Below are 13,756 nucleotides of genomic sequence, written 5' to 3'. Positions count from 1 at the left end.
CTTCTTCCGATTTGTCCTCGTCGCCATATGTAGTATATTGCATATAAAAGACGCCACACAATGGATACTGTATCAACCGGTAGGCTGCTTGTTTATTCTCCAGCCATGGACACATACATGTAGAACGAGCGCCAACATACATCTCCTGCCCTAGTGGGCGGGTACTTCCTACTGGCTACCTTAACTCCTCGTCCTAGTGTACTGGTGCCCCCTCCTGTCCAGGCCCCGTAATGACAGTCCATAACATGCCTAGTAAACCCACCATATAACAGAGCTACAGAATAATAATAAAAGGATGAGACAAAACAGTGTTACTCTACAACAGGTCATTTCACAAGGCACTTAGACACAGATAAATCGTTCCCTATAATAAAACCATTTACTATAAAATACAGGCCTATATGTGCACCCAATATATACAACGGTGGTTATTCAACATTTACTTACAACATTAACTCGCCCATTGTGGCACGACCCCCTGGGGTCGGAGCTGTGACGTCGTCCAACTCCCCAGGGAATAGCTTAGCTGGACGGCGTGCTGTGCTGACACTCTTGTCTAAAGTCAGTGGCAGGTACTTTAATATGTAAATCCATTTACATATTAAAGTACATTCAAAAATAGCTCCAATCGGAAACCTCCAACCTCCCTCCAATGTATAGCTCTGAGATGAGGTACAAACATTCTCGGGTTCCTGTGGGAGGCGACACCGGTGAATATTTTCCACTATGCATGATTCTTACCCTTTTCCGCACATCGTATCCAAAACGTAAAGGTTGCACCCCCTACTCTCAGATGTTTTAACTTCTAGCGGAAAAGAAAATCTAAGTGACGGGTTGAAACCAGCGTTTAAATCGCTTATTTAGTCAGCCTGTGGCTAGTCAACCCCCGTCCGCATGTGCAGTACTGCTCCCGTAAGATTGCTTTGGGAAAACATGCCACAGGGTGACTAAAAAAGCGATTTAAACGCTGTTTCAATCCGTCGGTTAAATTTTCTTGAGTGCTAAAACATCTGAGAGCAGGGGGGACGACTTTCACTTTTTGGATAAGCTATACGGAAAAGGGTAAGAATCATAGCCTGGCTCCAGCCCCTAAAATGAGGAAATCGCTTGCCTCGCATTCAGGGTCTGGTGACGCTGTAAAAGGCGTTTTTTTTTTGTTTGCAAATCTAAACGACCAATCGGGATCGGGATAATCCAGTATGAACCATTCGCCAAAGCACTGAGAGGCCTTTCAGACTGAATGATGGAGTGAATGAAACCAAATGAAGATTCAGGCTGAGTGTCAGGCTATAAGAATCATTCATAGTGGAAAATATTCACCGGTGTCGCCCCCACAGGCACCGAGTAATGTGGGCCCTCATCTCGGAGCTATATAGCGGAGGGAGAGGTTCCAAATGGGGCTAATTAAAAGACAATCCTAAACCTGAGTCTCAGACAAGTAAGTCTCTTGACAGGTACTCCCTGGGTTTGTGTAAGTGTTGGTCTGAGGCAGCTCTTCAGTGAAGGCTTTCTCCAGAACCTTTAGGATAGAGCTGCGGAATACAGCCTTGAAATCCTGACCCATGAACACGTACAGCAGCGGGTTCAGGCAGCTGTTGAGTAGTGCCAGGCCGGTGGTTATGGGGATCCCGATGGTGATCACATGATCCAGTGTTACACTGCGCACTGTCACCAGGAAATTCACAAAAGCAATCTGATACATGATTTGATAGGGGGCCCAGCACAGGAAAAATGTGATGATAACAGTGGCTATGATTTTTAAAGGGCGGCGTGATTGGCCGGCCAGCGAGCGATTGTTCCTGAGCCGGTAGATGATGACAGAATAGCAGGAGACGATGACGGTGAAAGGGACCACGAATCCCATGAGGAAGTGAGTCATGATCATGACCCCAAATCGAAAGTCCGCCAACTGATTCACTTCAGGTGTACTGAGGTCACCGGTGGGTGCAACGTTGTGGTAGCACCAGATGATGTCCTTACCACGGTAGGAGGGCTTTGTTCCGCTGAAGTAGATGAAGATGAAGTAAGGGGCACTGAGAGCGAAGCCCAGCACCCAGACACCGAGACTCACCCAAGACGCCTTTCTGACGCTGCGGTGGTTCTGGGCCCACACTGGACACACCACACATACACATCTGTCAACACTGATCACCACCAGGATGAAGATGCTGGCATACATGCTCATGAAGAACACGATATGGTCCATTTTGCACATGAATTTGCCAAAAGGCCAGTGGTCGTCCAGAGCCGTGTGTGTGATTCTCAGGGGCAGGAACGCTGTAACCAGGAAGTCGGCCACAGCGAGGTTGAGGTACCAAACGGTGTTGACGGTTTTCTTCATTTTGAAGCCCGTCGCCCAGATGACCACACCGTTCCCCAACACGCCGAGCACACAGACCAGGCTGAAAATGGCGAGGGACATGATCTTGAAAGAGACGTTTCCACCAGACATATCCATCTCTTTATTGTGATAAACAGCAGTTGTGGTCATAATCTCCATCGTCCTGAAACCTAAAATAACAAAACAAAGGTTAATGCTTTGTTTTAACAGGCCATGTATTATTATACTGACATTATTTTGGTGACAGGGACCCCCTTACGAGATTTATATTGTCAAAATGTTTCATACATGTTTCATACAGCTGATGAAATATCACACATCAATATTTTGTAAGTGATATATTTATTTATGTTAAAATAAGTTTTAAAAAGCTCTACATTCTAGATAGCATTCATGTCTATATAATAAAGAAAGTAAAATAAAAGATACCTGTTTCAAAGTGTTGAAGAGACGTCAGTCAGAGAAATGTCTTGTTCTAACTGTGGTCAGTGAACACTGAGGAGTTCAGAGCTCTTATAGCACCGTAGATGAGTCATATGCAAGTTTGCAGGAAGTTAAAAATAACCACCATATCAAATGGGGAAGTTGCATTTTTGTGTTAAACCCCTCTTCATTTAGCAATTCTGGAGTTCCAAGTAAAGCTCAAGTTTGCCACCCCCCGCCCCCCCATGACTATACAATACCGTGTATCACAAAATTAAATAACATACTGAAAAACTGCCACGATTGAGTATGAACTTGACAATGGACAATGCAGTGTAAAAGTGCTGTTTACTTACAGTTTAATCATGCAAACGAAACGTAATATCAGCAATCAACATAGATACAAATTCAACTCTGAATTATTAAAGCAGTACAGGCCCAAAAAAACGCAACCATCAATATTATCAATATATATAAGTGTATATATCATATATATCTATGTATTCAGGGTATATATCATACCCTGAAGGAGGCAGTTTAATATTTCTACAATTTCTACAAATTGCTACAAAACCTGTATTTCCAGTCATTCTTGGACATAAGCAAAAGCTGAAGGATGAAATTAAGTCTGATAATGATGTACCGTATATGTTCACATCATGTATGCTTTACATTACTTAAGACCATTTTTTAAATATAGATTTTGTTTTACATTTTTGGACAAAATTGCCAATTTTACATCAAGGTGCCCAGATGTCCTGGAGAGAGAGAGAGAGAGAGAGAGAGAGAGAGAGAGAGAGAGAGAGAGAGAGAGAGAGAGAGGGGGAGATGGTCCAGGCCCAACAGAACACCTACTGGGCAGAATCAGGCAGAAAATGAACTCCTACGCATCATAAGCTCATTTCCATAACTCTAAGCTCTAACTCAGTACCAGCCTGACTGAATGACTCCAGGGTGGAGTATAGATGTCATGCCCCATCTCTAACCTAACTCATCTTTCACATGGAATCAGTGTTCTTTTTGTCCACTAAAACAATGACAATAAATTACAGTCGACTCCCTGTTTTCACTGACGAAAAGTAAATAAACTAAATATAGATTAAGCTGTGATGACAAGAACTATGTGACTAAATACATTGACAATTGCGTCAACAAATAAAAACTAGATAGGGTGAGGTAGGGACTAGTGGAGAAGAGATCCAGTAGAACTCCAATGAGCTTGTAGATCTGCTATTTTTGAAAAACCTTGAAAATGTGTGCAAATATTTGAATACATAACTCTGATCTGTGCTTCTGGGGGTCCCTGGTCTACGGCCAAATACATATCATTTTGGGGGTCCTTGACATGGACAAGTTGGAGCACCACTGATATAGCAACATACGTTATTTTCAGAAACATTTGTAGAATATAAATAATGTAATAAAGATTTGAAAAAAATGTCACAATTTAAAAAAAAATAGCAGATCTACAAGCTCATAGCGCGGCACTCAGTGCCGCGCTCTGAGCTTGTAGATCTGCTATTTTTTTCTAGCCAAATAAATCTTAAAGTGACACAGATTGTATGAGTTAAAGGGTTTTGTGCTCTCGTCCTCCTCAGAGGATGACATTGAGGCCGATCGCTCTTGAAGATAACAGGCTATTCTTCTGTTTCCTCTGGTGACGATAGCCTGTCTGTCTGTCTGTCTGTCTGCCTGTCTGTCTGGACTGAAGGGTCTTCTGTTACAGGCCTAAATCCAGCATCTCTCAAGGGACCAGCGTTTGTATTAAAAGGATTTGTACTCTCTCTTGTACTCTCCATAGAGTAGCAGTAATCATCTCAGGTTTGGAACAAAACATGTCAGATGGGGTTCAGCCAGGTAAAGACAAAGACTTGTCTGGAAACTTTGTAAATCCGAAACAGTTCCTTTTTTAACAATCTAAAATGGTGAAAATAGACAACCTACAAGCTCTCAACGCCTCGCAAATGTAGATGGGTTATTGTCACTACTTTTGTGCGACACTCTTGTATGATGAAGTAGGGCATTAATTGACACAAAAAAATACATAAAAAAAGTTGAAATATGGAGATACAAGGTTTCTGTACGACAGCAACAATATATAGCTCTAGACCAGGGGTCTTCAACGTTTTCAGGCCAAGGACCCCCTAGCTGAGAGAGAGATGAAGCAGGGACCCCCTCTATATTGTATACAATTGTGTTTCAGATAAACTTTTTTCCCTCTACATCTATAACTCTTTGCCAAAAATAGCAGATCTACAAGCTCACAACGCCTCGCAGCGCGAGGCGTTGTGAGCTTGTAGATCTGCTTTTTTTGGCTAAAGTTCTCCTCAGAAAAGGGATGCTAGTGTTCAAGTGGTTAATGTAAAAAAAAAAAAAAAACTTCACACAAAGATTTAGCGGACCCCCTGTAGTAACTCTGAGGACCTCCTAGGGGTCCCGGACCCCCTGTTGAAGACTTTTTGGGAGTGCGTATGGAGATCCCCTGTAAGATATGAGAAATGACTAAATATGTCTTCAAATTATGTTCAGATTCTCAGCTTGACTTCCTTCAACATCTCCTGTAGCAGCTGTTGCTATGTGACCTATATGGTCACACTTTATATGTATTTAGTTTTTCTCCATAATTTAGTCGTTATGTCAATTAATTCCTCCCCACACACATGTGTGTGTTGTCACTGCTGTTGTATCCTACTGACTCACCTGTCAGTGCAGACATGCAGAACACTCTGTACCCCCCCCCCCCCCCCTCAGGGCCCCCCCCCCCCCCCCCCCCCCTCAGGGCCAGTCAACCAATCACAGCTCTGAGAATTAATGAGACGCTCGACATTGCAGCCTAATTTATACTATAATTTTATTTTGGCATGTGGATTGGATGTAATTTGGAACTTCTCACAGGCTGTGAGACACTTAATTGGCTCATAGCTCTTGAATTTCTTAGCAGCTCACACTGTCAGCCTAAACTCTCTCTCTCTCTCTCTCTCTCTCTCTCTGGACATGGTCACAGGGAGAGGAGAGCCTGCTGTTCCAGCTCTTATCCCAAAATGTGTGACAGAATGTCTTCACGTCGTCCCCTCATCATCATCATCATCATCATCGGCCCCGGGAGGAGGTCCTGAGGCCCTGGAACCAGAGCCCTGAGCAAACAGTGCATCATTACAGTTAATGTCTCACCGCTCAGACAGTGAGCCCATCTATTGAGTAGAAATACCCAGAGCAATGAATGAGCCACAGCTTGTGTTTTATGAACCAATTTACCAGCTCAGTGGACAGTGACCGCCCTGAGATGGGGAGGTCGAGGTTCGATTCCCCAGCCGGGTCATCATACCAAAGACTATACAAATGGGACCATATTATGCCTCCCTGCTTGACACTCAGCATCAAGGGTTGGATTGGGGGGGGGGGGGGGGGGGGGTGTAAGTCTCTGCTAGCGTCATGTCCAGGGGGTCTCCTTGTACTCCATCAAGCCACCTCATGCTACAGAAACAGGAGACAGACTCCTGACCTCTATAGGGACCACATGGCTCAGAATTAAGGCTAACCTACTTACATAACTTGTATTATTATACAGCAGGGGTCTTCAACAGGGGGTCCTCAGAGCTACTATAGGGGGTCCGCCAAATCTTTGTGTGATAGGATTTCGTTTTTTTTTTACATTAACCACTTGAACCCTTTCCTGAGGGGAACATTAGCCGAAAATAGCAGATCTACAAGCTCTCAACGCCTCGCAGTGCGAGGCGTTGAGAGCTTGTAGATCGGCTATTTTTGGCAAAGAGGCTATATAGGTGTAGAGGGAAAAAAGATCAGACTACGTAAAAAAAAAACTTTAATCTGAAACACAATTTTAATATAGAGTAGGGGGGTCCCTGCTTCATTTCTCTCTCAGCTAGGGGGTCCTAGGCCTGAAAACGTTGAAGACCCCTGTTATACAGTAAAACAAAACTCGGGGAGGCACCGTACACACTGTATGTGAGCCAAGTGGTTCAGTTCACGGTCTGTGAGATGTTCCAGATGACGTCCATGGATCACAGGGGTTTGTCTCACACGTTATTATAAATTAGGCTTTAGCGCTGTGTGAGTGTCTGAGCGCCACGGGAACCACCTGGAAACAACAGGAGCACGATGGGCACGAGGACAATGAACCACGAGGCCTGACAGCATGGAGATTGCGTGCGTGCGTGCGTGCGTGCGTGCGTCAGTGGTGGAAAAAAGTACTCAACTTTTATTAAGTATCAATACTGCAAGGTAGAAATAGTCTGCTACAAGTAAAAGTCTGGTATTCAGAATTCACTTAAATAAGAGCACAAGTATTGGCATCAAAATGTACTTAAAAGTAACAAAAGTAAAAGTACTCAGTCATTATGCAGAATGTCGCATTTCACAGGTTTTCACAAGTTTCCAAAGAAATCTTTTGACAATAGCGGATCTACAAGCTCACAATGAGCTTGTAGATCTGCTATTCTCAAATGGCCGAAATGTATATAGGGCTGAAGTGGTTAATGTATGTTTTGTAATAATAATCTAAATCTACAAAGTAACTAGTAACTAAAGTTGTCAAATAATTGTAGTGGAATAAAATATACGATATTTGCCTCTGAGATGTTGTGGAGTAGTAACCTGACTCTGTCAAATGGGAGCTAGTGGAGTAGAAGTAGAAGCATTGAAAATTAGAAATACTCCAGTAAAGTAAATGCACCTCAACATTGTACTTAAGTAACAGTACTTAAGTAAATGTACTTAAGTAAATGTACTTAAGTTGCTTTACACCAATGGGTGTAGGCAATGTTTGTGAGGTTAGTGTTAAGGTTATGGTTAGGGTTAGGATTAGGCATAGTTTTTTGTGATGTTAAAGGTCAGGGTTTTGGCGCAAACCGGGCGACACACCAATGAAAGATGAAGTTCCGTGTCCATCATGTTCTGCACAAACTGCACAGATGGTCTGCCTGTGTGAGACGAAACGACTCCATGAGGCCAGGAGGTGGCAGTATAGTCTGAAGGAAACTTAACTTCATGTTTATATTATTATAACTTCATATTTATATTATTATAAGTATTTTTTCCACCACTGGGTATACAGCACACAGTACATGGTAAATCTAGGCTTATTAAAATAATGTTATGCCAGTGTGGGATGATTGAGTCTGGCTGAGCATTCTCTGTCATTTGCTGTGACAGTCTCCTGTGTTTACTGGGCTTTCCTACAGCTCTCAGCAGCAAACATTACAAAAGGCTTACAACAGCTTTCAGTGTAACGTTGCTCCAGCCTCATACACACAATAAAGGATGGATTGGCACACACAACACACATACACGCACACGCACACACACACACACACACACACACACACACACACACACACACACACACACACACACACACACACACACACACACACACACACAATAACCCTGCGGTGTTTCCTTCTCACAGCCAAAGCAGTTTGGCAGCCTGCGGTTCGTGCTGAGCGCTGAGCACCTTCATTCTCACTTTCAGGCTTATTTTTCCTCTAAGACAGTGAGATTCAACCTCTTTTATGCCAAGGACCCCTAAATTGATATACATTTGGCCGCGGAACCCCATTTTAAAATGTTTTGTGCCAGGGACCCCCGGAAGCAAAGATATCAGTTCATTTTCCCTTTAAGAAATATAAATATTCAAAGATATGCACACTTTCAAGGTTTTTCAAAAATAGCAGATCTACAAGCTCATGGCGCGGCACTCGGTGGTTAAAAATGATTGTGACGCTATTAGCTTGTTTTGCTGGGGACCCCCTGGTACCCCCTCAAGGACCGCCGGTGGTCCCCGGACAACTGGTTGAAAACCACTGCTCTAAGACACACTTTCATCCCTGGTGATGCAACAGAGAACACCTATCTTTTTGATTTCGTCTTTTTTCTCCCCACTTTAGTCGTTATGCCAATGAATTCCTCCCCACACACACGTGTGTGTGTGTTGTCACCATAGACTGTATAAAAGAGATGGACAAAGCCAGACCGCTGGTTTCTACAGACCGAAAATGAAGCCGATTGTTCAGGAATTTAATCTCTAATAAAAGCCCAAAAGCACGTCGGTAACAGGAACCGGAAAACAATCCCCAAACAGCGCCAAACAGGCCATTCATATGAACTGTCTCACTTCCGTATTGGCCTCATTGTAAATATGTCAGGCTGGCCCCTTGGTTGTCACTACTGTTGTATCCTACTGACTCACCAGTGAGGAGCCTCCACCGAGACGTAGAGCCTCGGGCCTATACTCCTCCCGACCAACACTCCCTGCTGACAGGCTCACGACGTGTCGCGATGCGGCGCGTTGTGAGCTTGTAGATCTCTTTCAAAAAGATGTTTATGCATTTGAAAACTTGTGAAACGGGACATTCTGCATAATAAGTACTTTCTCCTTTTGGTACATTTTGATGCCAATACTTTTGTACTTTTACTTAAGTCAATTTTGAATTCCGGACTTTTACGTAACAGAGTATTTCTACATTGCGGTATATTGACACTTTTACTTAAGTAAAGACATGTAGTACTTTATTTCACCACTGCTGCTGACCGGTCAAATGAACCTCCCACTGCGTCAGGTTTGCTGTTTATGCCTCCAGAAAGAGCAGTGTGAACTGTACAGGTTTTCATTAATAATTCATACTGTAGCACAGACCTGCGGCCGCAATGACAACTGTGCTCTGCTGAAAACGGCAGAGCTTATCTATCTCTCTCTCTCTCTCTCTCTCTGTCTCTCTCTCTCTCTCTCTCTCTCTCTCTCTCTCTCTCTCTGTGTCTCGCTGTATCTCTCTCTCTCTCTCTCTGTCTCTCTCTCTCTGTTTACATGTGCTTGGACACAGCCTCTGACATAAATACTAACCTCTCCATCTGTCTGTCTGTCGTTGCTCAGTTAAACTGTCATTTATACAAACCATGATAATCGACCCTCAAAGTGTTATTTGAGGTCCTCCATACATCTATTATTCCACTTCACTGTAAATCAATGTTATGTGTAGCCTGCAGCTATAGCTAAGAGTCTGACCATCTTGTGTTTGGGAGGAATGGGGCAAAACATTATTAAAAAAATCTCTGCGGCTTGTAAGTCTTTTCTCCGGCTAGGAAGCTCATAGCATTACGAGCCTGCTATCAATTTTAAGGGAACTGTCAAGACATTTTTTTTGTTTTTGTTTTGTTCTTTTTTTGTTTAATCTCCAGCATTTCCACTCAGTAAATAGTGTCAGTAACATTTCCATTGCAGACATTATTATCACACGTGTTCCTGCAGAATGTCTCGTTTGAATGGCAGCAGACAGCAGTGTTATTAGACTAGGTTAGTAGCAGTAGAACTATAAGATAAAAGATGAAATGAGACCAGACAGGCCTCAGGGAGAAGCTAATTGGCCTTCATCTTCTCATATTAAACTAATAGAGTTGTTAGTTCAACCATTTAGCAGCAGTCGGGGGGGGGGGGGGGGGAGGCGATGATTGACAGGCAAAATCCCTCAACAGTGACATTGACAGGCAAATAGTTAAGTTTTTTCAATGCAGCTATTTATATATGTACCGTAATATGACATGAATGTAAGGTGCTATAAAGTAACAGTGTAATTCAGGTGACATGGATGAAAAGGTTGTTTACAGCGGTGACCTGAGCCATAAAATAAGTATGAGAACCAGTGACATAGATATGATATGATATGATATGATATGATATGATATGACATCCTGATATGAATCCTGTCAGGAAAACTATTTCAGACACTATAACTCACTTGGCCTCACTTCATGCTGACTCACAAAAGGCCTTTTCTATGTGCTCTTTAAATACAATCTATGTCCTATTTAAATACAATCTATGTCCTATTTAAATACAGTTCTCTCAGGTAAAGAAAACAAACAATTTACATCATGACAAGCTTCTGTGTGCAGATATCACTGAACCAGTTGAGTCCTACACAAAAGCTTTACCATTGTGCTTGTTTTTCAGCAATGAAATTGCAAATTAAGGTACAATCAAAGAGCCCATTTATACTGCAAAGATTGCCCTCTCTCTCTCTCTCTCTCTCTCTCTCTCTCTCTCTCTCTCTCTCTCTCTCTCTCTCTCTCTCTCTCTCTCTCTCTCTCTCTCTCTCTCTCTCTCAGAATCAGAATCAGAATCAGAATCACTTTATTGCCAAATGTATCACAAGGACGCGAAGCGAAATAGCCCTAGGGAAAAAACTGTTCTGGTGACGAGTAGTCGTGGCCTTAATAGAACGGAAACGCCTTCCAGAGGGGAGTTTTTTAATGAAACTGTTTCCAGGGTGAGAGGGGTCCGAGAAGATCTTCCCTGCTCGCTTTCTGACCCTGGCATTGTATAGTTCACTAACAGAGAGCTGCCTCTGCCCAGTCAGCTTCTCTGCTGTACGCACAATTCTCTGCAACCTGCTTTTTGCAAGGGCAGAGACTGAACCAAACCACACAGAGATGGACGAGGAGAGAATGCTCTCTGTGGTGGCTCTATAAAATTGCGTCAGAACCAGACGAGACAGGTTGAGTTTCCTCAGCTGCCTGAGGAAGAACATCCCGCTATGGGCCCTTTTAATGATGGAGCAGGTGTTCGTCTCCCATTTAAGGTCTCTCTCTCTCTCTCTCTCTCTCTCTCTCTCTCTCTCTCTCTCTCTCTCTCTCTCTCTCTCTCTCTCTCTCTCTCTCTCTCTCTCTCTCTCTCTCTCTCAGACCATAATTGTAATGCTTTGTATAATGTTAATCCTCTCATTGTTCATCGTTTAACAGCCAGTCACCATGTGTGTGTGTGATGTTGCTTTTGTTTGGTCTCTGTGTGCAGACACATACTGAGCTACGTGGTGGTTTATTTGCACATAGCAGAGCAACAGTTTTTTTTGGGCATATTTTGACAAAGGGCTGCTGTCCATGGTGCTGAAAGTTAGACTAGTGCTTCTCAAGACCAGTTAGACCAGTGGTTCTCAACCTGTGGGGTCTCCAGATGATTAGCTTAATGTGCAACATTGTTTTCTCACTCAACGGTTAACACCAACATACAGTGTATACAGGGCATCTGCACATTTACAAAGAGCTTTTAATACCTTTTTAACACCTGTGAAATAAATTATTCATTCCGTCAAAATTAATCAACAAACTATACTATAACAATTGGTCAACATTGGCCAAATGGTCAAATATTACCTAAGAAAGAGGCAAACATTTAGAGAATAGCTGATCTACACGTTCACAACGCTATTTTCAAATATGATTATGTTGGGGGGGGCTCTCTGGAGTTTTAATTTTAAACTGATACAGCCACATAAAATGGTCTGGTAGCACTTATGAAATAATATATAATAACTTGTTGATAATATCACATTAAAACATTATTTCTACTCAATTGTATTCATCATTAAATAATGTAATTGAATGCGTAGTAAATCATTTGTAAATGATTTTTAACGTATATATTTAACAAAAAATCTTTAACATGTAGGGCTATTAAGACTTCATAAATCATGTATTAACCCATTAAGACCTGGAACTGTGTCATTTTTAGACTTGAGCTAAAAAAGCATTATTTTAGACTTTGGGCTATTCAAAAATAGCCCAAAGAAATAGAACTGATCAGTTCAAACAAAGAGGTGTCAAATATGTTCACCCTTCTTTCCCCCTCTGAGAGGGGAGGTGATTGTTGTCCTCTTTGAGTGCATTTACATGTATTTTGAGTGCCCTATTTTATACGTAGGCTATTTGAAAATAGCCGATCTACAAGCTCAAAACGATGCGAGAAGTACAACTTTTTACTTTTACTCAAGTAACATTTTGAACACAGGCCTTTTACTTGTAACAGAGTATTTTGGTGGCATTGCTAAAATATTGTAGTACTTCTTCCACCACTATTGATATGCAATATCTAATCAGGTTTATCAAAAATAAATATAAAAGAGGAAAGTCACTCTTGCCACTCTGAGTGTGAACCCCATTACCTTTATAAATCATATCAATCATCAAATCATTCAAAGCAGTTACTGGCTCTCTGGTATAAGAAGAGTGTGTAGTTGTAATTTATCCACAACTCCTTCAGGATATCAATCATTTCTGATCAGATCTGACTGTGGACTCCAGATATATGTACCATATATACACTCACAATGGACTATTTATATAGGCTGTGTGTTTTGACTTGTTTGACTAGATACCATACCTGTCTTAAATAAGTTTAGCATACCTGCTTTTGTAACTTTGCTTATTGGCTTATATATAATGGTATGTTTAACTTTACACACCTAGTTGTTATATTGCATTGTTGTGTTATCACTGTCGTTGCTGAACACGTCCCGTCAATATTTCACGTATTGTACTATATGAATGACAAATAAACCCTTCTTTATTGAATCTTGATCTTTAATAATGTTCTAGGTAATAATAATAATACAATCACAGTAAGTTGGTGTCTGAGAGGTGTTTAGTTTCTGTCAAATACATGTTCTGTTCTGAACTCCCTCGTTGCTCCTAAAGAGTTCCAAGTCCACAAACTGATGTGGATTATGTAGTCCACACATTTTAGAAGTAAAGTTAGTCTAGTTCATTAAGACCAGGAACCCATCTGTGTAATTTCAAAATGTCTTTGGCTTTTAAAAAATAGCAGATCTACAAGCTCATACCATGAGACCATGGTAGACCATGTTAATCAGACCATGTTAATCCACACAAGCCTGTTATTTGGGGTCAAATTAGTGTAGCCTATAAGCTCAGTTTGGTGTGCATTAGACACCTCTTTGTTTGAACTGATCAAAGCTATGATCATGATGAGTCAGGCTATAAACATACAGCAAAGAGAAGATGTCACTGTATGTCTCACTTAACCACAGTTATATTAGTTAGCCACCAGTTAGTGCACTAAATATTATACTCTTTCAAAAATGTTATTTTAAAATATTTCTTATTTGATCTTGTTATAACGACCATTCAAAGTCATTGAGTGGTCTGTGTGCAATATGATGATGACTGTAGTTACTATAAACA

The 13,756-nt window shown here is 41.7% G+C and overlaps 1 protein-coding gene across 1 annotated transcript; it reads right to left on the bottom strand.

Moving 5' to 3' along the window:
• Positions 1-1,417: 1,417 nt before the first annotated feature.
• On the bottom strand, positions 1,418-2,500 carry LOC311034120 (chemerin-like receptor 1; the record flags this gene model as incomplete). The annotated part of the gene is made up of 1 exon (XM_084041864.1): positions 1,418-2,500. The coding sequence occupies one exon, from the start codon at positions 2,498-2,500 to the stop codon at positions 1,418-1,420; it is 1,083 nt and encodes a 360-aa protein (XP_083897990.1).
• Positions 2,501-13,756: the final 11,256 nt, after the last annotated feature.

The sequence above is a fragment of the Gymnoscopelus microlampas genome (genome assembly GCF_963454915.1).
Source record: "Gymnoscopelus microlampas genome assembly, chromosome: 18".
NCBI classification, from domain to species: domain Eukaryota; kingdom Metazoa; phylum Chordata; class Actinopteri; order Myctophiformes; family Myctophidae; genus Gymnoscopelus; species Gymnoscopelus microlampas.
The sequence above is the reverse complement of the archived record's forward strand: the minus strand, read 5'-3'. Positions and strand labels throughout refer to the sequence as shown.